Genomic DNA, 24,231 nt, shown 5'->3' with positions numbered 1-24,231 from the left:
AAAAAACCTTTAGCCTAGATGTTATGGCGGGTTAGGTTACTTTTCAAGGACACTAGGCTAACCCTGGTCAGAATTTCACACCCCACAGGAGGTCAGCTATCATTTAATGAGGAAGGCCAGAGGTTTGTTTGCGTGAGTACTTTAAACTGTCCTATCTCAATGAGCATCATGATCATTAGAAATGGGTTGCCTGAAGAAAGTAGTGGCATGTTAAGTAGTGCAGTGATGCTGGATATAAGCTGCCATTTGTGAAATCCAGAGTATTCGAGATAACGTGGGTTGGCTAAAATATTTTAGAGATCACCTCCACTCTAGATGGAAGACACAGTGAGGCTGTAGTCCTGCCTCTAAAAATGGTCAGATCTAATCTGAGAGCATTTTTCATGTTAAGTATGTTTCTATTACTTACAAAGAACAGAGCTGGGCCTTTATCAAGTACACAGAGCAAGCCATATTAACTTGTTTGTGCCTGCTTTCTTCTGAATGCTTCCTTGATAGATGTCTCTGTGGGTACTCTTGCATCCCTCGAACTCTTCCCAGTGAAGGTTATATAAGTAATAGAACCCAGGTGTTTACATGACCCACATGCTTACCTCCATTCCCAGTGTCTTCCTTGAATGGTTCTATAGAATCTCATGTCTTACCATAACACAGGTCAGGTTCCCTTGGCTGAAACTGATAAAAACTTGGATAGAATCGCATTAATTTCTTCCTTTTTTAAAATTTCAGACTAGCTTGTCAATCTATTTGACTTAGAATAATAACAATATTCTTGTTAATTGTTAATAATTTTTGTTTTCATTCAATATTTTATTGTTGTTATTTCAAGTCAAAAAAGTTCCTGGCACTATTTAGCAGGTCAGAGACAGGAAGTTGAGAATGTAAACAGGACCTGTTAAAATTTTTCTCCAAGTTTAAAGAAATGTCCACAAGGCGATGCAAGCAGTTTTCCCATGTCACACATTTGAAATGTTCCACATTTCGGGGTGCTTTCATGTCTGGCATGTTGCAACAAACGCACTCTGTGGACCATCCTAGAACATACGTTCCTGCATGAGTGCAAAAGAAAATTCCTTCGAATGAGGACTCCTTTACCATGACGTTTACCGCTGTAAGGACACCTGTGGAAGGTTTCTTTCTTTGGCACTTAATATCTGTGGAAAGCTCAGCATTCTCAGCCATAAGAATCCATGGCTCAAGGACATAACCATGGCGTGGGGTAGTTTTAAAAATGTTTAGACACAACACTTTACCTGGTCAGCCTCAGACTTCCTCTGATATTTCAAGGAATAAAGCTTGTTTGAGTTGACTCACGATAGTTAAATTCCTTGTCTTTCTCTACAATTCAGGCTCTCTTTGGTTTTTATCTCATGTACCTCTGTTAGTAGCATCAATAACTCTATAGTTGTGTTTGGCATTGTAAAGCCCTGTTTTCCCTTTTCCAGTTGCTTCAGTCTATCCCCTCCCAAACTCACCCCCACCCCCAACCCCATTACACACTTGCCACAGTCTTACTCAAACCTTTGTTTCCTCTTGTCTGGATCATTGCAATAATAGGACTGTTTCCATTGCTTCCAAATCCACTGTCCACCTTAGTTGGAGGAGCACTTGTAGGACAGACGACATGGCGTCCAAGCACCTCAGTCTGGCATCTGATATTAGAATCTGGGTCCAATCTGCTTTTTACACCACTGTCTTATTCTGAATCCACTTCTCAAAGAAGCACTCTGAGCTTTCCCACCTCTGGACTTTGGCCAAGCCTTTACTACACCTGGAACACTGCTTGACTGTCTGTAAGACCCCATTCCAGTTGCCACCACCTCCACCAAAGCTCACCCAGTTGAGAAAAATTAAAGGCATTCTCCTATTACTACAGTATTTATTTTATTTTTTTTTAATTTTATGTATTTTTTTGAGAGAGACAGAGAAAGTGAGTGGGAGTGTGGCAGAGACAGGGGAAGAGCGAGAATCCCAAGCGGGGGCTCTGTGCTGTCGGCAGTGGATCCTGACGCAGGGCTTGCACTCCTGAACCATGAGATCATGACCAGAGCTGAAACCCAGAGCTGGGACGCATAACCGACTGAGCCGCCCAGGCACCCCACTAGGGTATTTTTATTTTTAAAGAGCCCTGTTCATTTTCTTCCTTGCAGCATACATATCCTGCCTATGTGTATGCCTAAATCTCATACTAGATGATAAACTCTGGAGGGCAGGGATCCCGTCCCCTAGCATAGAAACTGGCATGATGCTGGATACTCCAAGTGTGAAGGTGTGTGTGGAGACTCTCACGGGCATCTGTTCTCTCTGGGTCAGGCAGAGCATTCCCTTCCTCACTATACCACACAGTGGTCACGAAAGGTAGGACAACCCTGAGAAAGAAGAGAACATCCCATTGTGGGCTGTAAGTGGAGGCAGCTGAAGCTGACTGAAGCAGGCAGGGAAAAGAAGTTGTTCCAAGGACAAGAAGGGGGAAATTTGTATCCTGAAAGCCATCCTTGAAACACATCCCTCCATACTCAGACTCCATTGGTTAGTAGACTCCTTGAAATAAAACTCAGTTGCTGGCATTCTTTCTCATAATGCCTTCTAAAACTTTCATGGCTCTCTTCGAATAAAACTGAGAATGATTCCTCTCTACAAAGTCAAGTATACAAGTAATAAAGGCTCTATGTAACTGCCTGTTTGAATCTGTCTCCTACAGTTCCCTCAAATTCATCACATTCCAGTTGCAGGTCCCACTCTGGACCTGTGGACTTCCTGTTTTTAATGCCTACAAAGTTTTTTCTTCAAATCTCTCCAAGATTAACTTGTAATTATCTTTCGGATCCAGGCCTCTGTGAGAGGCCTTGCCAGATACTATGTCTTACCTATTTATCCTGTCACTTTCTATCACAAGAATCTTTTAAAAATTTTTTTTAAACATTTTTATTTATATTTTATTTTTTTAATTTACATCCAAGTTAGTTAGCATTTACTGCAACAATGATTTCAGGAGTAGATTCCTTAATGCCCCTTACCCATTTAGCCCATCTCCCCTCCCACAACCCCTCTAGTAACCCTCTGTTTCTTCTCCATATTTAAGAGTCTCTTATGTTTTGTCCCCCTCCCTGTTTTTGTATTATTTTTGCTTCCCTTCCCTTGTGTTCATCTGTTCTGTGTCTTAAAGGCCTAGTATGAGGAAAGTCATATGATATTTGTCTTTCTCTGACTGATTTTGCTTAGCATAATATCCTCTAGTCCATCCACCTAGTTGCAAATGGCAAGAATTTCATTCTTTTTGATTGCCGAGTAATACTCCATTGTATATATATACCACATCTTCTTTATCTGTTCATCCATCCATGGACATTTGGGTTCTTTCCATACTTTGGCTATTGTTGATAGTGCTGCTATAAACATGGGGGTGCATGTGTCCCTTCGAAACAGCACACCTGTATCCCGTGGATAAATGCCTAGTAGTGCAATTGCTGGGTCGTAGGGTAGTTCTATTTTTTAATTTTTTGAGGAAACTCCATACTGTTTTCCAGAGTGGCTCCACCAGTTTGCATTCCCACCAGCAGTGCAAAAGAGTTTCCCTTTTTCCACATCCTCACCAACATCTGATGTTGCCTGAGTGGTTAATCTTAGCCATTCTGACAGGTGTGAGGTGGTATCTCATTGTGGTTTTGAACTGTATTTCCTTGATGATGTTGAGCATTTTTTCATGTGTCAGTTGGCCATCTGGACGTCTTCTTTGGAGAAGTGTCTATTCATGTCTTTTGCCCATTTCTTCATGGGATTATTTGTTTTTTGGGTGTTGAGTTTCATGAGTTCTTTATAGATCTTGGATACTAACCCTTTATCTGATATGTCATTTGCAAATATCTTCTCCCATTCCATCGGTTGCCTTTTAGTTTTTCTGACTGTTTCCTTTGCTCTGCAGAAGCTTTTTATTTTGATGAGGTCCCAATAGTTCATTTTTGCTTTTGTTTCCCTTGCCTCCAGAGAAGTGTTGAGTGAGAAGTTGCTGTGGCCAAATTCACAGAGGTTTTTGCCTGCTTTCTCCTCGAGGATTTTGATGGCTTCCTATCTTACATTGAGGTCTTTCATCCATTTTGAGTTTATTTTTGTGTATGGTGTAAGAAAGTGGCCCAGGTTCATTCTTCTGCATGTCGCTGTCCAGTTTTCCCAGCACCACTTGCTGAAGTGACTGCCTTTATTCCATTGGATAGTCTTCCCTGCTTTGTCAAAGATTAGTTGGCCATACGTTTGTGGGTCCATTTCTGGGTTCTCTATTCTGTTCCATTAATCTCTGTGTCTGTTTTACTGCCAGTACCATACTGTCTTGATGATTACAGCTTTGTAAAACAGCTTGAAGTCTGGGATTGTGATGACTCCTGCTTTGTTTTTTTTTTTTTTTTTTTTTTTTTTTTTTTTTTTTTTTTTTTTAAGATTGCTCTGTCTATTCGGGGTCTTTTCTGGTCCCATACAAATTTTAGGATTGTTTGTTCTAGCTCTGTGAAGAATGGTGGTGTTATTTTCATAGATGTTGCATTGAATATGTAGATTGCTTTGGGTAGTATTGACATTTTAATAATATTTGTTCTTCCTATCCAGAAGAATGAATATTTTTCCTTTTTTTGAGTGTGTCTTCTTCCATTTCTTTCATAAGTTTCCTATAGTTTTCAGTGTATAGATTTTTCACCTCTTTGGCTAGATTTATTCCTAGGTATTTTATGGGTTTTGGTGCAAGTGTAAATGGGACCAATTCCTTGACTTCTCTTTCTGTTGCTTCATTGTTGGTATATAGAAATGCAACCAATTTCTGTGCATTGATTTTATATCCTGCAACTTTGCTGAATTCATGAATCAGTTCTAGCAGTTTTTTGGTGGAATCTTTTGGGTTTTCCATATAGAGTATCTTGCCATCTACAAAGAGTGAAGGTTTGACCTTCTTCTGGCTGATTTGTGTTTTATTTCTTTGTGTTGTCTGACTGCTGAGGCTAAGACTTCCAATCCTATGTTGAATAATAGTGGTGAGGGTGGACATTCCTGTCTTGTTCCTGACCTTAGGCGGAAAGCTCTCAGTGCTTCCCCATTGAGGATGAGATTAGCGTTGGGTCTTTTATAAATGGCTTTTATGTTCTCAAGGTATGATCCTTCTACCACTACTTTCCTGAGGGTTTTTATCAAGAAAGGATGCTCTATTTTGTCAAATGTTTTCTCTGCATCTATTGAGAGGATCATATGGTTCTTATCCTTTTGTTTATTGATGTGATGAATCACTTTGATTGTTTTCCTGATATTGAACCACCCTGCATCCCAGGTATAAATCCCATTTGGTCATGGTGAATAATTTTTTTAATGTATTGTTGGATCCAGTTGGTTAATATCTTGTTGAGGATTTTTGCATCCATTTCATCAGGGAAATTGGTCTATAATTCTCCTTTTTAGTGAGGTCTTTGGTTTTGGAATCAAGGTAATGCTGGCTTCATAGAAAGAGTTTGGAAGTTTTCCTTCCATTTCTATTCTTTGGAATAGCTTCGAGAGACTAGGTGTTAACTCTTCCTTAAATGTTTGGTAGAATTCCCCCTGGAAAGCCATCTGGCCCTGGACTCTTGTTTTTTGGGAGATTTTTCATTACTAAGTCAATTTCTTTACTGGTTACGGGTCTGTTCAAATTTTCTATTTCTTCCTCTTTGAGTTTTGGTAGTGTATATGTTTCTAGGAATGCATCCATTTCTTCCAGATTGCCCATTTTATTGCTGTACAGTTGCTCATAATATTCTCTTGTTTTTATTTCTGCTGTGTTGGTTGTGATCTGTCCTCTTTCATTCTTGATTTTATTTATTTGGGTCCTTTGCTTTTTCTTTTTGATCAAACTGGCTAGTGGTTTATCCATTTTGTTAATTCTTTCAAAGAACCAGCTTCTGGTTTCATTGATCTGTTTTACTGTTTGTTTGTTTGTTTTTGGTTTTCAATAGCATTGGTTTCTTCTCTAATCTTTATTATTTCCTGTCTTCTGCTGGTTTTGGGTTTTATTTGCTGTTCTTCTTCCAGTTCTTTAAGGTGTAAAGTTAGGTTGTGTATGTGAGACCTTTCTTCCTTCTTTAGGAAGGCCTGGATTGCTACATACTTTCCTCTTCTGACCACGTTTCCTGCATCCCAGAGGTTTTGGGCTGTGGTGCTATCATTTTCATTGACTTCTATGTACTTTTAATTTCTTCTTTAATTTCCTGGTTAGCCCATTCATTCTTTAGTAGGATGGCCTTTAGTCTCCAAGTATTTGTTACCTTTCCAAATTTTTTCTTGTGGTTGATTTCGAGTTTCATAGCATTGTGGTCTGACAATAGGCACGGTATTATCTCAATATTTTTGTACCTGTTGAGGGCTGATATGTATCCCAGTATGTGGTGTATTCTGGAGAATGTTCCATGTGCACTAGAGAAGAATGTATATTCCATGGCTTTAGGATGACATGTTTTGAATATATCTGTTAGGTCCATTTGGTCCTGTGTCATTCACAGCCATTGTTCCTTATTGATTTTCTGATTAGATGATCTTTATATTGCTGAAAGTGGTGTTGAAGTCCCCTACTATTATGGTGTTATCATCAGTGAGTTTCTTTATGGTTGTGATTAATTGATTTACAAATTTGGGTGATCCACATTTGGAACATAAATGTTTACCATTGTTAGGTCTTCTTGGTGGATAGACCACTTAATTATGATATAATGCCCTTCTTCATCTCTTGTTCCAGTCTTTATTTGAAAGTCTAGATTGTCTCATATAAGTATGGCTACTCCAGCTTTCTTTTGTCGACAATTAGCATGATAGATGGTTTTCCATCCCCTTACTTACAATCTGAAGGTGTCTTTAGGTCTAAAGTTGGTCTCTTGTAAACAGCATAAAGATGGATCTTTTTTCTCATCCATTCTGTTACCCTATATCTTTTGATTGGAGCATAGAGTCCATTGACATTTAGAGTATGTACTGAAAGATATGAATTTATTGCCATTATGTTGCTTGTAGAGTTGGAGTTTCTGTTGGTGTCTCTGATCCTTTTTAGTGTTTGTTGCTTTTGGTATATATGTAGGTATGTATGTGTGCATGCATTTTCATATTTTCTCCCCTCAGAGAGTCCTCCTTAAAATTTCTTGCAGGACTGGTTTAGTGGTCACAAACTCCTTTAATTTGAATGACATCCTTGCTGGATGAAAAATTCTACTTTGAATGACATCCTTGCTGGATAAAAAATTCTTGGCTGCATATTTTTCTGATTCAGCACATTGAATATATCCTGCCACTCCTTTCTGGCCTCCTGAGTTTCTCTGGATAGTTCTGCTGCTAACCTGATCTGTCTTCCCTTGTAGGTGAAAGACCTTTTCCCCTGCTGCTTTCATGATTCTTTCCTTGCCTGAGTATTTTGTGAATTTGACTATGATATGCCTTGTTGATGGTCGGTTTTGTTTGAATCTAATAGGAGTTCTCTGTGCTTCCTGGATTTTGATGTCTGTGTCTTTCCCCAGGTTAGGAAGCTTTCCACTATGATTTGCTCACATAACCCTTCTACCCCTATTTCTCTCTCTCCATCTTCTGGGACTTCTGGGATTTCTGGAATTCTGATGTTGTTCCTTTTTAATGGGTCACTGATTTCTCTAATTTCTTAAATCGTGCTCTTTTGCCTTAGTCTCCCTCTTTTTCTGCTTCATTATCCTTCATAAGTTTGTCCTCTATATTGCTGATTCTCTGCTCTGCCACATCCCTTCTTGCTGCTGTGGCATCCATTTGATTTGCATCTCAGTTATAGCATTTTTTATTTTATCCTGACTAGTTTTTACTTCTTTTATCTCCACAGAAAGGGATTCAAATCTATTTTCGGCTCCAGCCAGTATTACTATTATCGTGAGTCTAAATTCTGGTTCAGACATCTTGCTTGTATCTGTGTTGGTTAAGTCCCTGGCTGTCATTCTTCCTGCTCTTTCTTTTGGGGTGAATTGCTTTGTTTCATCATTTTGAAGGGAGAAAAGGAATTAATGAGTTAAAAAAATTACAATTAAAAGAATTACAGTTAAAAAATTAAAATTAAAAAATTAAAGACAACACAAACACACACAAAAAATCAAATAAATGATGCTAGGTCCTAGATGTGCTTTGGTCTGGGTGCTGAAAGGGGCTTGTGGATTAGAGAAAAAAGGGGAAAGTAAAAAAAAAAAAGCAATCACTTGAAAATTTGAAAAAATGAATACCCTGAAATAGAATAAAATGAAATGTTGGAAGTAAAACAGAGTTTGAAAAAATTTACATAAATGTAAAAAATACAGCAGAAAAAAATCAAAGAACATTTTTTAATAAAGATTGAGAATAAAAATAATTTTTCTCCTTCCGTATTCAAGAAAAAGAAACGAAAAAGAAAAAAGAAAGAAAATTGAATAGATGGACCAGTGAAGAGACTGAAACACGTTTGAAATTAGGTTTCCCCTAGAAGTCAAATTATGAAGTGCTTTATAGTCTGTAAACTAAGCAGAATGAGAGATTTTTGTTCCTGAAGAGGGAGGTTGGCCCAGTTGGGTGGGGCTTGGTGTAATGGCTCCGTTTCTCACTAGATGGCGCTGCTTAGCTTACTGGGGTGGATTGTTGTGGTGTTTGTAGGTGTGTATGTTGCATACGCGGGAGTGGTGAAAATAGCATCATCCAGCTACCCAGTCTCTAGTATCGTTCTCCCTGACCAGCAATCGTGGACCCGTCCTTTGTCTTCGGCTTCCGTCCACTCCCTGCTTTTACACTGTCTGTGACCAAGCCCCAGGCAGCACCTCCCTCCTGAGTTTTATTTTGGATGCGGCTATTTTTCCTGACCCCTTATTTCTGAGGGACTGCAGTTTTGACCAGTCTGCCCCTCTACGGGAGGGTTTCACCAAGCAATGGCCGGGTGCTGGCAGCACCCAGGAAGGTTGGTGGGACTGTGCTGTTGCTGACACCCAGAGACTGTGGCTGGGTGCCATCCTGCCCCAGAAAAAGTTCACATGATGGTTTAGGAGCAGTATTTCAGGGATTATGGCAAATCACAACTGATATCTGGCTCTAGGCTTCACCCCTAACGACCTTGTTCCAGCACCAGCGAATGTGACCATTATCCCGGGTCCACTGCGGCCTTTGCCTGTAGGGAGTCCTCCCAGCAGGGGAACCGCCTCTCCCTGTGGCCCGAAGACCCCAGTCTTGACACTGCTCCTGGGAATTCGCCTTTCTCACCAGAACTCCACCAGATAATGAGCTGTAGAATTTCAGTCTCTGTGCTCCCCCTGTTTATAGTGTCTTAGGGAATTTAAATCCTCTCCTTTCCCCTTTCTCATTTTTAGTTCAGTCCCTGAAGCTGTTTCCAGCTTTCCACTTTCTCTCCAGCTGCTTTGGGGGTGTGTGGTGCTTTCCCCATACTCCCCCCCCCCCCACCCCACCCCTATCTCGGTCCGCTCTCCAAAGGCAAAAACAGGTCCCTGCCCTCCATGGCTTCTTTCTCCCCCATTTTACCTCTCTCCACCATGCCCCTGCTGAATTCTGTGGTTCTGCTTGTGCAGATGGTTGTGTTAATCCTCAAATCAGTTTTCTAGGTGTGCAGGATGGTTGATCCAGGATAGTGCAGGATAGTGTTGATCTGGCTGTATTTCATGGATGCGAGACACACAAAAAAACTTCCATGCTCCTCCAGCATCTTGGCTCCTCACAAGAATCTTTTTTAAATATTTGCTTTGCAATTCTGATTGTTTGATGATTGGTCTACTGTGAGTCTACTTCTAGCAGGAAGGAAACTCCAAGCCAGTAGGGAAGGCACCTGCCTCTTTCAGTCCCTGGTGTCTGGAATTCTGTCTGTCACATAGGAGGTACTATTTCAATAGTTGTTGACTTGGCGAATGAAAGAATCTTTTTATTTATTTATTTAAATTTATTTATTTTTGAGAGAGAGGGAGTAACAGTAGAGCTGTCAGCACAAAGCTAGATGGGGGCTCGACCTCACAAACCATGAGGTCATGATCTGAGCTGAAGTTGGACGCTTAACTGACTGAGACACCCGGGCACCCCAAGAATCTCTTTTATGTATGCAAAGAGCACTAAATTGTTAGGAAGAAGGGTCTAGGATCACTAGTTTCCTCAGTATGCTCTGAAACAGCAAAAGCAAGCTTCACCTACTCTCCAAGTGTTTCTGGCAAATACATTAGCTCTCATTCCCACCAGTGTCTCTCATTGTGCTTCCACACATTCTCCACTCCTTTCTCACATATTATTACCCTCTGAACAGAATGAAAATATTTCAGTATGCTTGGAACAGACTACCAGAGACCAGCATGTTGTTCAGTGTGTGTTAAAGTGATTCATGTAGGCTATAGGTGAATTTAAATAAAAACAAAAAACAAAACACAAACTGCTTTATTCTTATGAATCTTTCCTGAAAGTTGTTATGTGATAGTAATAATAATAATAGTAAAAGTTAAGTCCCATTATGAGCACATTTAATTTGGAGGACTGCCTTTAGAAGCTAAACTAGGTGTGGAAGACTCCATTACCATGATTAATCTTTCAACAACAAACAAATATCTGCATATTGAGATCAAAGAGGAATGATCAAGAAATGGGAGCAACACTCTGCAGACAGGAAGGAGCTCTTAGGAATTCTCTATCCACCAGGGCTTTGACTGTTACCTACCAATTAGAATAGTTTGCATAGCAAGACATCTATATATAGACTGAATTTTTGTTAATTCCTTTGGTTTCAAACCTCTCAAGTTTTAGTCTACATAATTAGTCAACACAAAGCCAACTGTACTTTACAAGTGATTTAAAGATTTGCAAGAGTAATTGATACATGATTTTTATTTTGTCATTTAATTCCTGAACAGGTCTCTACGTTGTTTTATATTTTACAGTACCCCTTTTCATGAAGTGCTTTGCTGGGTGTTCAAGGCAACTCTGCAAAGGGAGTGTTATTGTCTTCATTTAAGAATACAGGCTCACTATCTAGTTTCAGGGGGGGAATATTGGAGTTTTTCCAAAATATGTATGGTAGATTTTTTTTTAATGCCCCTTTCTGTATTTAAGGCTTGGAGGTGAACTCTTACATTAACTCTGGGCTTGGCCATGTGACTTGATTTGGGCTATGGGGCAGTAGTAAATACATCACAAACAGACTGAAAAGTGCTGGTCATGATGCAATTGCTTCCACTATTCAACCAACAGACAACACCCAGAAGCAGAGCTGTGAAAATGACCATCAGCTGTCCCCAGGTGCTTGAGCAATTCTAGTCAAGACCAGAAGAATCACCTACCTGAGACCAGCTCAGATTGCCAACTCACATAATCATGAACTAAATACATGCTTGTCACTAATTTTGGGATGGTCTGTATTGCCACAACACGAGAGAATGATGTCAAGATGCTTGATCTTGAGGGAAAGAGTTTAGCGTAGCCCGAACTTACTTAGACTGTTGGTAAGAATATGCAGGTGCATGTTCGTTGGATGTGTCCACTGCTATCTGTTGCTGCTGACCACTGGTGTCCTGGGATGAAGGTGCCACTGTCTGGGGAGAGGTATCAGCAACAACACCCTAAGGAGGCAAATAAGAACACAAAAGCCTTACTGGCTTTAGGAAAGGGCCTTTTTCCAGATGGACAATAGGGAATATCCTTCTTCTATTTGGCTTGAATGGAATTGCACTCAGCCAAATGAAGCCACAAGAAGTACTCAAAGGAAAACCACAGCACATTTTGATAAGAGCTGAGAAATTCACTCCAATCTGTCACCAAGAAGTTTTGCTTTCAGAAGTGCCTAGAGCAGTTGAATCGTCAGAAAATCACCTTCACCATACTTAGAACTGTTTTTTTTTTTAAGTTTTTATTTATTTATTATGAGGGAGAGAGAGAGAGTGTGTGTGAGGGGGAAGTGGCAGAGAAAAAGGGAGAGAGAGAGAGAATCCTAGGCAGGCTTTCTGTTGCCAGCATGGAGCCCAACGCCGGGCTCTAGCTCACTAAACTAAGATTATGACCTGAAGAAATCAAGAGTCAGACGCTTAACAGACCGAGCCACCCAGGCTCCCTCATACTTAGAACTTTTAAACCTGGTTGCAGATAGCTGCACTAAATAATAATTTATTCATCAAAAATTCATGCAGGATTCCTATAAAAACTTATATATTCAAACATTTCCCTGGAGTAGTGCGGTGTGTCAGGTTTCTATGATCTGGCAAAACAGTGGACTGTGAACCAAACAGACCACCCAACAACAACAACAAAAAAACCTGCAAAAAAGCTTGGAATTCTTTCAAAGCAATACTGTTAAGTGGGCTTTCCTTTCAGTAATTTGATTTATTTTGTTTTGTTTTCGAGAACATGAACTAGAATTCATTTTGAGGTTTCAGAAAACAAACACAAAAATATCCTTAATTTTGATTTGCTACTTCCCTCACCCTCTCATTTGTCACAGATGCCAAGAAGAAGTTGATCAGATGTCTGATTCTGAGAGAGGCACAGGTGGTTTTATTTGATACATGGTAGGAAGGGCATCTCTCTGAAAACATTCTCTTGGTTTTACTCATAGCCTTGGACACCTGCAGGGATGTCAGCTTTCAAACATTCTTGACCAACTCTCTGTCCCTCACTAAACGTCCCTAAAATTGTTCCTTAGAATCTAAAAATTCTCCCTATATTATCTCAATCTCTTTTTCCCTAATATACTATTTGGTATTATACATTTTTCTGAACCTCCCATAAGTATTTATTTGTGTGGATGTTGGTAAATTTTCAGTGTTTTACATAGAGAATAAATAGTTCTTTAACTTATAAGCACAAATTCAAAGCAATGTACCTGCATTTTTCTTAATGAAAGGTTGTTTTTTTGTTTTTGTTTTGTTTTGTTTTGTTTTGTTTTGTTTGGTAATCTCTATGCCCGGTGTGGGGCTTGAACTCATGACCCTGAGATTGAGTTGCATGCTGCATCTACTGAGCCAGGCAGGTGCCCTGAAAGACTTTTTGTAATGATAAACTTCTTCTTGAACTATAATTAGACTGTTTCCAATAAGTCACACTGTCAGATGTGTCCCATTATTTTATAGTCATCAAAATGCTCCAATTCTGTAGATAAACATATCCATATGTCAATGTAGACAGAGAGAAATGCAAACATGCTCAAAGTGCCTAAAGTATCTAGATTCATTAATTGATGACCTAGATGCTTTTTGATGGCCAAATATAGCAAAAAAAAACCCCTAAAACCCAAACAAACAAACAAAAACCCACAAGTATTTTAATCACAGTATTTTGAAATTCTGAAAAGCCAGTTAAAACCTGTTTAATACTGACACATTCTTTGGGGCCCACAGGTCTAGAGCACATAAAAGATTCAAAATTGGACCTCCCTGGTTTCCTAAATTACACGATGGTGTCCTCTTAAACTTCTGTATTTCCCAAACTTTGGTACTAGTAAACATCTGTCACACCCCAAAACAAATATGTCAAATGTTTTGTAAAATCCAATCCTGCAAAGATTTTCCCAAACTCTGTCGCTCCAGAGGTTGAAAATGTCACGGTAGACTTCCATGTGGAGGGGTGCTGACACCCTAGTTTCTGGCCAACTGATGGGGTAGCAAAAGCATGGACTCCAGAGAAGTCCCAGCAATAGCATGGACTTCCAGAGAAGCAACGCACTGTGACCATAATGGCAAATGTCATCAGGAGATGAGGATGAGGGGCAAGAGACAATAATGGCTAGAACTAGAGAGAAATATACATGTCTAAGTGTTTTACCACTAGCTCCATAGCTGTATGCTCCCTCCCTTTCTATGTAGCTTGCTGGCTCTGTTGAGTAAAATAACATGTACTCAACATGTTATTGGATTCAACCCAATGGAAAGAGAGAAGAAAAGGGACAAAGCTTCCCTTTGAGTCCAAAGTCCCAAAGACAAGATGACTTCAGCATTTGAGGTATTCAGAACAGTAAGAATGGTGCAACTTTTTTATTTTTATTTTTTAATCTATAGGAAGTTACAAGGCTGCCAAGGTTCATTCACTAAAGCGGTGGTTGTTAATCCTTGATACATATTGGAATCACCTGATATTTAAAGAAAAATCCTGACATCCAGTCAATACGGCAGACAAATAAATCAGAATCTGGGGATAGGACCCAGGCGTAAATATTTTTTAAAGCTCTCTAAACAATTGCAGAAAATAATAAGCAGGAAAGTTTGAGAACCTGTGCACTAATGTGAACGTAGATTCCCAAGGGATCTTGTTAAAATGCAAATTCTGATTCAGTAAGTCTTGGTGGTGTCTTCAGACTTTGCATTTCTAACAAGCTCCCTGGTGATGCCAATGATGATGTTGGTCTAGGGACCACTCTGAGTAACAAGGCACTAGCAAACTCATTGAAATAGTTGTCAACTTTTTTTTCTCTTCCCTATTTATGAGTATTTGTGGTTAACATCTGAGGGGGTAGTGATCTGGTCTCTGAACTTCAAATATACAAATGATACTCCCTTCTTAACTCTCTATAGCAAATCAGATAATTTCGCGTGCAAAGCAAAACATAAGCATGTTCGAGTACTTCATATAGTGAGCTTGCAATTTCAAATTTTAGAGCAGCACAAAACCACATGTCAGGATTGCTTGGGTTATAGGGGACCACAGTATACATGGCTAAGATTTATCATCCCTACGTCTTTCTAGAAGACAGAGACAGACTTACTTCAATAGAAACAGCTGTCGGAGGCACAGGCGTGTACTGGGGAATGTAGGTCCCTTGCATAGGAGCCGCAGCAGTCATATACTAGAGGGAATCAAAGAAAAATGCAGGTGAACTTGAGATTGCAACCGGCAAGAAAAGTAGATTATCACATGAAACTGTTTTACATGTGTGGCCCACAGGCAGTGCACCATTAAACTCTATTTCGATAAAAAATGAGGCAGTTTCTATCAGCATAGAATGGCCTTTGCTTACTGATTAAGTACCAACAGCAGCCCACAGCATCATCCCCCTTCCCTCATTTTATGTTCTAAAACATTCTACATTAGATCCCAACATTTCATTATCACATCTCAAACATACGTTCCATAAGGGCAGGGATGATGTCTGTTTTTGTCTTCTTCTCATTTTATTGCTAGCACCTATCACATAGTAGGCTCTCAACAAATCATTTGTTGAATGAATGAATCATGATATTGTTAGCAAACATTTCTTTTCTAACTAAAATAAAAATAAAAATAGAGGAATAATGCAAGAACTATGAGTGTAGCAATATTTAGATTTGGCGCATGTTCTCACTTTGTCATTTTCATATCACCTTTTTTAGGTACAAATGACATAGTATTACAGATTCTGGCAAAGTCTACTTGATGTCCTTCCCCCATTCCATTATTGTGTCACTGTCAGTATTTCCTTTTCAACTCCTTGAATTAGCCAAATGTTCCTCACTTGGATGGACAATGAAACAATCAAACCAATTCTCACTAAGTTGTAGTATCAGTAAAACATGCATTGGGAATAACCTGCATCTTTTCATTTCATAAAAGGAGCCCCAAGAAGATAACTTGCTCACCTACATGAGCAAAAATTCCATATTTGCATTTCTAATACACATATCCTTTGCAAATTCAACATTCTACTCTCTGAAAATAGAATTTTCTATGGAATCAATTGTATTATGGAGCTTCTAAACTTGACCAACATCACAAAACATCAGAACCAGAATCATCTACTGAAGACAAGTTTTCTCCATTCATGAAGGTTAGAGAAATGATTTTTATGGAAAATTGCAAGCCTCCGACCCTTTATTCTTCTAAATCTGCTGAGTTCAAAGATGAATGCTACGCATAAATATGTAAAACCTAAATTACTACATTTTGTGTGTATCTTGGTACTTTCGTATCTAAGCGACATGATGCTTCTGAATCAAGGGAAATATCTGAATGGAGATGAGCTCATCAGTTGTTGTTGTTTAATATTCATGGAGAATGATAGCAATTAAGCAACTTTGGAATAAATGTATCTCCATCTTAAACTCAAAACCATCCTACTGTGTCTATTTGCTAAAAATAAAAATAGAGACAGCCTTAATGAAACAACCCTAGATCAAACAAACCGACTGTTCTCTGTAATCCATATGTAGCAACTGATAACTGTGAAACACTAATAACAACTAAGTTCAATTCGTATCTATGCAAAACAACCTTGTAACTTAGACCAAGAGCAACTATTTGAAAGGCCTAGAGATATTACTAATTTAGCTTCATACTTGAAAATCACCAGAGATTCCTATACCCTATCCTCTGTGTTCTCACAGCTTCCATTACTTTTCTATTGAAATTGTCCAGACTGTCATCTCCTTAAAGGGATGGGCCAAACTTCACATCTCTGTATCTTCCAACAAACCACATCATGCCTGATGTTGAATAAATAATTGTTCAATGGCTGAAGAAAAAGATACAAGAAGAAAGCCTTCTGTTTCCAGTTATGAATCTTGCATGCCCTTCCCTTAGCTGTTAATAATTCTGAGCTCATTGTAGATATTAATTTCACCATCCCCATAATACATTTATATAACCTTTAAACACACACTTGAGCCAACTCTGCTCATCATTGTCCTTGTGTCTTTAAGCAGATATAAGCATCCAGGTATCCAATGGTTATCAATTTTTCAAATAAGCATAGAACTCTGGAGTTACATTTCAGCAAACATTATTCCACATCTAGAGCCTTATGGCAGGTATCTGCCTTGCCAACAAAACTGCTATAGGATGTATTTTGGGAATAACAGTTCATTGGCCATTTCAGATAGATGGTTTGCTTATATAGGTTAATAAAGTCTTTTAGCATTCTCTTTATTATTTTTGAATGCTAGCTCAACTGAGAAAACAGCTTTCTGTTTTCCAGTGCATTTTGGCAATGCTGGAGAATGTGTCTTCTTTTGTGATATTGATGTAGAATAAAAACTTCGAGAAATCAAGTTTTAAAGCAGCCTATTTAAAGCTGATTAAACCAACCTTCCTTCCTTCCTCCCTTCCTTCCCCCCTCCCCCTCCCTCCCTCCCTCCCTCCCTCCCTCCCTCCCTCTCTCCCTCTCTCCCTCTCTCCCTCTCTCCCTCTCTCCCTCTCTCCCTCCCTCCCTCTCTCCCTCCTGGTAGCCACCTGTTAATTTTGCTTAGAACTAGTGCTCTAAGGGGCGCCTGGGTGGCTCAGTCAGTTAAGTGTCCGACTTCAGCTCAGCTCATGATCTCATGGTTCGTGGGTTTGAGCCCCATGCAGGTTCGAGCCCCATGTCCAGCTCTGTGCTGGCAGCTCAGAGCCTGGATCCTGCTTCGGATTCTGTGACTCCCTCTCTCTTTGCCCCTCACCCGCTCGCTCATTCATTCATTCATTCATTCTCTGTCTCCCTCTCTCTCTCTCTCTCAAAAATAAGTAAACATTAAAAAAAAAAAAGAACTAGTGCTCTAAGGCACATACTTTGAAAAGATCCTTCTTTAATTGAATCTCAGAAGTCTTAGATTTGTAGCAAGGGAGAATATATTTTTGCCAACTATGAATTTTTGTAAGACCAGAGCTGATCCTATGGAGGCTCATGTTCTACCTTCTGGTGATGGTTTTCCAAGATTTGTAATACACTAGTAAAAGAATACCTCACTGATTAGGTATTTGCTCTTGCAAAGTTAGTGGTTCTAAACTTTGCAAATGGGCCTAATACATGAAGAGTGTATCCTTTCCATGAAAATAGGACATCACTAGCACTTACCTATAGGACTACTTTGATCTGTCCCTGCTCCACTGTCTGTAGCCCTCAGGAGCCATTTCTGTGAGCTAGAAATAGGGGCATGGCCTGGGTCATTTGGAGCAATGCTTACTAGTTTTCTAGCTCATGGGTTCACTCTTGTCAAACTAGAATTTTCAGGCAGCATAGTTAATGAAAAGCATTTTATGTGATTCTTAGCTAAGCTTCTTCAAATAACTCAGTAATTCAAAACCTAATCCGTGTTTTGTCCAGTAGAACTGAATTAGTATATTTTCACAACTCCCATTTTATTCAGTGAAGTTGTTAACATGGCCCAAACTTAACTGCTGAGGACACAAATTCATACTCCTCTTGTCTTTAGAACACTGCTGTGAGCTAGGCAGCATGGTTCACCCATGATCTTAGCTTAGACTGAGAAGCGAAGACCCCACATAATGGGAATAAAGCTCAGGCTTCTGACCCATGATTGAGATACTTGTCTACTTCTTTACTTTTGAAATTAAGTAAATAATGTCCTAAGAGTCTCCTTTTGATTGTTCCCATATTCAAGTTGGTTTTGTTGTTGTTGTTAATGGCATATAGAAACTGGAGATCCAATTAAGAAACATGGAATAATATGCCTTTGGTTAATATTTTTATTGCCATTTAATTTATTTTACTTTATACTCAGAATACCTAGTTTCCTTCCAGGAGGGCTACTCTGTATGTTTAACTTATTTCATAATTTAACTTACATTTATGCTGCTTCTCTGAACAGAACCAAGAGAGATTTTGTAGTATAAATGACATCAGCTCGGTTCAGTGTGTTTTGTATCTTTTAATGAAAAAAAAAAAATCTTTCTGGTTGCCTTGTTTTTTGTTTTTTGGTTTTTTTTGATCACATAAAAGACAATAGAGCTTGAGAACATTGTTTGGAAATTAGGGATAGGCTTACTCTAAACAAGTCAATACTGTGGAGTTTTATCCCCCATAAGACTATTGTTTCTGGATAAACTTTTGCAATAAAACTCTTCAGTAGTAGACATGTATTTCTAGGGTGAAACCTCAAGAAGTGACAGCTTTGTAAAATTAGGAGCAAATTCTTACAGGAAATGGCTACAGCTGTGTGTAAGATCAACTCTCAGCTTTAGGTAATTGGTGACAAATAACTCTGAACTTTCTCGGCAAGCACAGTTTGATTTCCTTAAGAGCATAGATCAACTACAGTCAGACTTAATAATCTAGGCTGCACAAACACTGTTTAGATCTGGATGCCTCAGAGACTTCCTCTATTTTATCCAGCTAACAAATGACAAAAAACTAACAGAATGCCCCGTGATATAAAAAAATCTGCCCTTTTGACTTGATAAATTCCCATGGATTACTTATTAAAACCATAACAAGAATGGATGCATATCCTTCAGGCTAATGTCTTTTATTGGTATGTCTCAAAAGCTAGAAAATACCTGCAACCATTCTTTCACGACTACAAATTATTTTGCATTTTTTTATACAATGGGGGATGGGAACCACATTCCAATGAGATGATATGGGTAAAATGGATAAGTCCATACAATATTTCCTTGTTGGTAGCAACTCAAAGTTTAGAAATTAATGGAGAGATTTTATTTTCTTGGTAAACAGCTTGATTCTTTTTATATATTCTAAATCTAAAAGCAGTGGATTTTCACACGTAAGCTTGAAGGAGACCTGAATAGCCATTTTCAAACCCACAGAATAAATTCCAGACTCCATTACTTGTTCCAAGAAGTCTAGACACTGCATCACCAAGATAGTCATACAAAGAGAGGAAAAAAAATGGTGAAATTGGAGAGGAATTGTGTTTTTGCCTATTTAAGTTAGAACAAACTGTTTCTGTTACTGTAGAATCATTGATTATTTCCGAGGAAACAAAACTCCAAATTTTCAGTTCTGGATTTACTTTCTTTTCCCCCACCAAAGCAAAACAAATATGTTTATGTATTTCCCGTGAGGAAATTTTCATTTCATAATTTGTAGAGCAAGGGATTTCCTACATTTGAATTTTTGAAATTTCCTAAAATAATTTATCACACTTGTTCATTTGGAGTCGTCTTTACACTGCTTAGATTTTAAATTGGTGCTTCTATTCCTTGCTATAAAATTCTTAAAGCTGCTTAACAAATTTCAGAAAGGGGAGTTGTCCAGGTACTATCAAACCTGGAAAGTCAATAAGGATACGGGAAAGTTGCAGAAATGTGTCTCAGAAAGGAAGCTGAGCAAAAGAAAGCAGTATCATGGTAGGTAATGCTAGCAGAATGCAGTATGAATTACTTTCAAGGTCATTTACCGTAAAGTTTCTTCTAAAAAGCTTCAGGCTATAGGAAACAACCTGGGTTGGCTAAGTGGCTGGGGGAGATGCACGGTGTTACCTCACATAGAGGTATTCTGTAGTGCGAGGGCCATGTTTCTTAGATTTGTAAAATTCTATCGTCTCAGAGCTGGGGAGAATACCTGGACCCAGGATGGCAAGTTGGTATCATTTCACATGCTTGCTTTGACTAAGTAGAAATAGCTGCCTGGAGTGAAAATCTAAGAATATCTTCTAAGTCTCCATGCTACTCAATGAATGAAAGACCATCCACAGAGAGAAGGAAAGCTGGAGAAAGAGTGCCCACTTAGGGCATGAAAAGCCTGGACTCCTACATGGACTCCCGCTGTGCATTCCTCCTATATTCTTTCTACTTTTGGAGAAGTCATTCTGGAGAATGACGTGGATCCTCATCCAGAATAATAATAATGGATGCTTTCATAATGTTTTATGTTAGTATTAATTTATAAGGTAGAAATAACAGACTGTTGTGTAAAATTAAATAATTGTCCCTGAAGTGTAGGTGGAGGTGAATACAGATAGCAACATATACTTCATTTACTAGGAGTAAAAGCACTCAAGGGGGAAAGATGGCCAGTGGATGGCTTGATAAAAATGGAAGCCCAGAATTCTTAGGAGTATGTAATCTATATTATCTCACCCAGTTCCCAGAGCAGTGCTAAACATAATCCAGAGAGAGGTGTGCATTAAACTATTCAATGAAAAATAGAGACCGTCATCATTGTAGTCTGGGGTGGTGCCGTCTTTTGTGGCACATAGCAAAGAGAGTAACAAGGAAGAGACTTAGAGGTTGTTCTCGTCTTGGAAATTTACGAAACCTCACCCCCTGCACAACAGTGAGAAGTAGTCCTTCCCATATAATCACACAGGCTAAGAGGCCTTCATTTTGCAGAGAATGGGATTTTCATGAAAGTGTTAGAAAAATCCAAAGCCCATTAGGTTTTAGCCCATTTAAGGCCATTAGATCTGTGCACAAGATCACCAAGGTAGTAATACAAATAAGATATGGTACTATGCAAATGTAGCTGATTAAGAAACTGTGTCTTAAAATTTGAACTTGAAACAATTCTATATAGGCATCATGAATTCTTTCCACCCCCTCAAGTTTTTAAAAATATTTGTTTTATTTGCTTATTTAAAAAATAATTATTACAATTAATGAAGTTTAGCAAGGTTGCTGGATATATGTCAATAAAAATTATTTCTATATACCAGAAGTTAAAATTGAAATCTAAAATGATACATATATAGAGAGCATCAAAAAATCAAATATCTAGGGGCGCCTGGGTAGCTCAGTCGGTTGAGTGTCCGACTTTGGCTCAGGTCATGATCTCACAGTTTGTGATTTTGATCCCCACGTCAGGCTCTGTGCTGACAGCTCGGAGCCTGGAGCCTGCTTTGCATTCTGTGTCTCCCTCTCTCTCTGCTCCTCCCCTGCTCACACGCTGTCTCTCTCTCAAAAATAAATAAAGATAAAAATTAAAAAAAAAAATCAAATATCTAGATATAACTTTGAGAAAAGGCATGAAAACTTCTATACTGAAGACGAGAAAGCATTGATGACAGGAATTAAATAAGACTTAAGTAAATGAAGAGATATACATCACATGCATGAATTAGAAGACTCAATATTGTTACAGTGTTAATGCTCCTGAAAAGAATCTATAAATTCAGTATAATTCCAGTTGAAATCCAAGAACATTCCTGGTAGAAGTCAATAATTCACTTTAAAATTTTTATGGAAAAGCAAAAACCCAGACTATCCAATACGATCTTGAGGAAAACAAAGATGAAAGATGAATTTAGACATCAAGATTTGCTAAAAAGTGATGGTAATTAAGATATTGTGGTATGGATACATGGATAGAAAGAATGTCACCATAATGCAATTTCAGCAAGAATGGTCTTTTCAATACATGCTGCTGAATCAGCTGGATATCTCTATAGGAAAAAATGATCCCTGATCCTTACCTCACACCACATGAGATAGATCAAAGGTATAAATATAAAAGGTTTTTAAATATAGTTTTCTAAAGAAAATAGCAGGAAGCCTTCATGATATTGAGAATAGCAAAGATTTCTTAAACATGACTGAAAAAGAACTGAAAATAAAAAACTATTGATAATTGGGCTTCATTAAAACTAAAAACTGCGAATTATCCAAAAACAGAGCAAAAATATTTATAATACATATGTCTGACAAAGCTTATACATAGAATGTGTGTGTGTATATATATATATATATATATATATATATATATATATATATATATATTTAAATCCACAATCAGAAGACAGAACACAAAATTTTAAAAACTGAGTTTGAATAACTATTAATATACACAATAACTTAGATGAATCTCCAGGGAATTATGGTGAGCAAGAAAAAAAAAATTCCAAAAGATTAGATACTGTGATTCAATGTATATAACATTTTCTATATGATAAAATTTTAGAAATGGAGAACAAATTAGTGGTTGCCAAGGATTAGACGTGGGGATAGGAGGATAAGATGGCATAGTTATAAAAGTTATAAAAGTTCAACAGGAAGATTCTTGTGATACCGAAATTGTTCAATATCCATTGACTGTGGTGGCGGCTAAAAAAATTATATAGGTAAACATTGTATAGAGAATATACACACAAGATAAGTAAAACTGGGGGAATCTGGATGAAATATGTGGATTGTATCAATGTCAATATCCTGCTAGTGATATTTTACTATGGTTTTGTAAAATATTACCATTGAGGAAATTGAGGCACTTGTACAAGGGATCTCTCTCTCTTATTTCCTACAATTGCATGTGAATCTACAATTATCTCAATAAAAAGTTCAACTAAAAAAACAAAACAACAAAAAATCATATAGTCACTCAGACACTTCAGTAAAGAGAATATCTAAATTCCAAATGGCCAGTATGCATATGCATACATAACCTCATTCACCGGTCATCAGGAAAATGCAAGCTAAAAGTATTATGATATGACACTATGCTCCTATCAGGATGGCAAGAATGAAAAAGACTGACAAAAGCAAGTGTTGGAGAGAATGTAGATAACTGGAACTCTAACACACTGCTGGTAGGAGTATAAATTGGTACACCCACTCTGTGAATCTGGCAGAATGCTGACAGAATCTCTGAACAAGCAATCTCACTCATAGGCATGTGCACAATAGAAATTCTTTCAAATGTATACTAAGAGATATGTGCCAACTATTTGACGTTTATTTATTTTTGAGACAGAGAGAGACAGATCATGAATGGGGGAGGGGCAGAGAGAGAGGGAGACACAGAATCGGAAGCAGCCTCCAGGCTCTGAGCCATCAGCCCAGAGCCCGACGCGGGGCTCGAACTCACGGGCCGCGAGATCGTGACCTGAGCCGAAGCCGGACGCTTAACCGACGGAGCCACCCAGGCGCCCCTGTGCCAACTATTTGGAGCAGCATCATTTATAATGGCTCCAAGCTAGAAATAACCTAAATGTCCATCAACAGTAGAATTAATAAATTGTAATATATTTATATTGTATGATAATATAAACAATGAAAAAAAAAACCTCGCTCTACAAATATGGATGAATCTCACAGATATAATTTTGAATTTCGAAAAAGGCCAACATAAAAAGCTTCATACTGTGTGACTGTATTTAAAGTTCAAAAAATCAAAACAAATCTATGCTGATAGACGTCAGGGTTGTGGGTACCTCTGTGGAGATAAACGGGTAGGGACACAGAAGAGGCTTCTCTAATAACAGGACCTTTTATATCTTGATCTAGGTAGTAGATACCTGAGTATCCACCAATTTACACTTTCTAAAACTTATTGATCTGTAAACTTAGGAAGTGTGCATTCTTCTGAACATATTTTATACTTCTATAAAGGAGTTTACAATAAGAACCAACAGAGAAAAGGAAAGGTTGATCTTAGGGGAGAGCAAGGACGACTTACCCATTTAAACAGACATGATTGAATGGATTCAGACACAAGAAGTTTGGGAGATCTGTAAGGTACTTAAGTTTTTTTGCCGTTGTTTCCATTTTGAGGCAAAGATGTGAGGTGCTTGTGAGAGGTAGTAGGTTTGGGAGAAGGTATGACATGGTTGTCTCGGCCAGTGAGAACAAATGGACCGTGCACATGCA

At 38.5% G+C, this 24,231-nt stretch overlaps 1 protein-coding gene across 8 annotated transcripts in view; it reads right to left on the bottom strand.

Moving 5' to 3' along the window:
* RBMS3 (RNA binding motif single stranded interacting protein 3) overlaps positions 1–24,231 on the bottom strand; it is a 708,718-nt gene that overhangs the window by 3,843 nt on the left and 680,644 nt on the right. For 4 of the 8 annotated variants that reach the window (XM_015544414.2, XM_015544418.2, XM_015544420.2 and 1 more), the window contains 2 exons: positions 14,705–14,785; positions 11,446–11,573 (listed from right to left, as the gene is read on the bottom strand). In XM_015544414.2, the coding sequence (XP_015399900.1) occupies positions 11,446–11,573; positions 14,705–14,785 (209 nt within the window). Of the gene's footprint in view, positions 1–11,364; positions 11,574–14,704; positions 14,786–24,231 lie in introns of those variants that run through there. The other 4 variants (XM_015544417.2, XM_015544421.2, XM_015544415.2 and 1 more) reach the window with 3 other exon arrangements.

Source organism: Panthera tigris, chromosome C2 (genome assembly GCF_018350195.1).
Source record: "Panthera tigris isolate Pti1 chromosome C2, P.tigris_Pti1_mat1.1, whole genome shotgun sequence".
NCBI lineage: Eukaryota > Metazoa > Chordata > Mammalia > Carnivora > Felidae > Panthera > Panthera tigris.
This window is presented reverse-complemented; position numbering and strand designations above follow the sequence as displayed.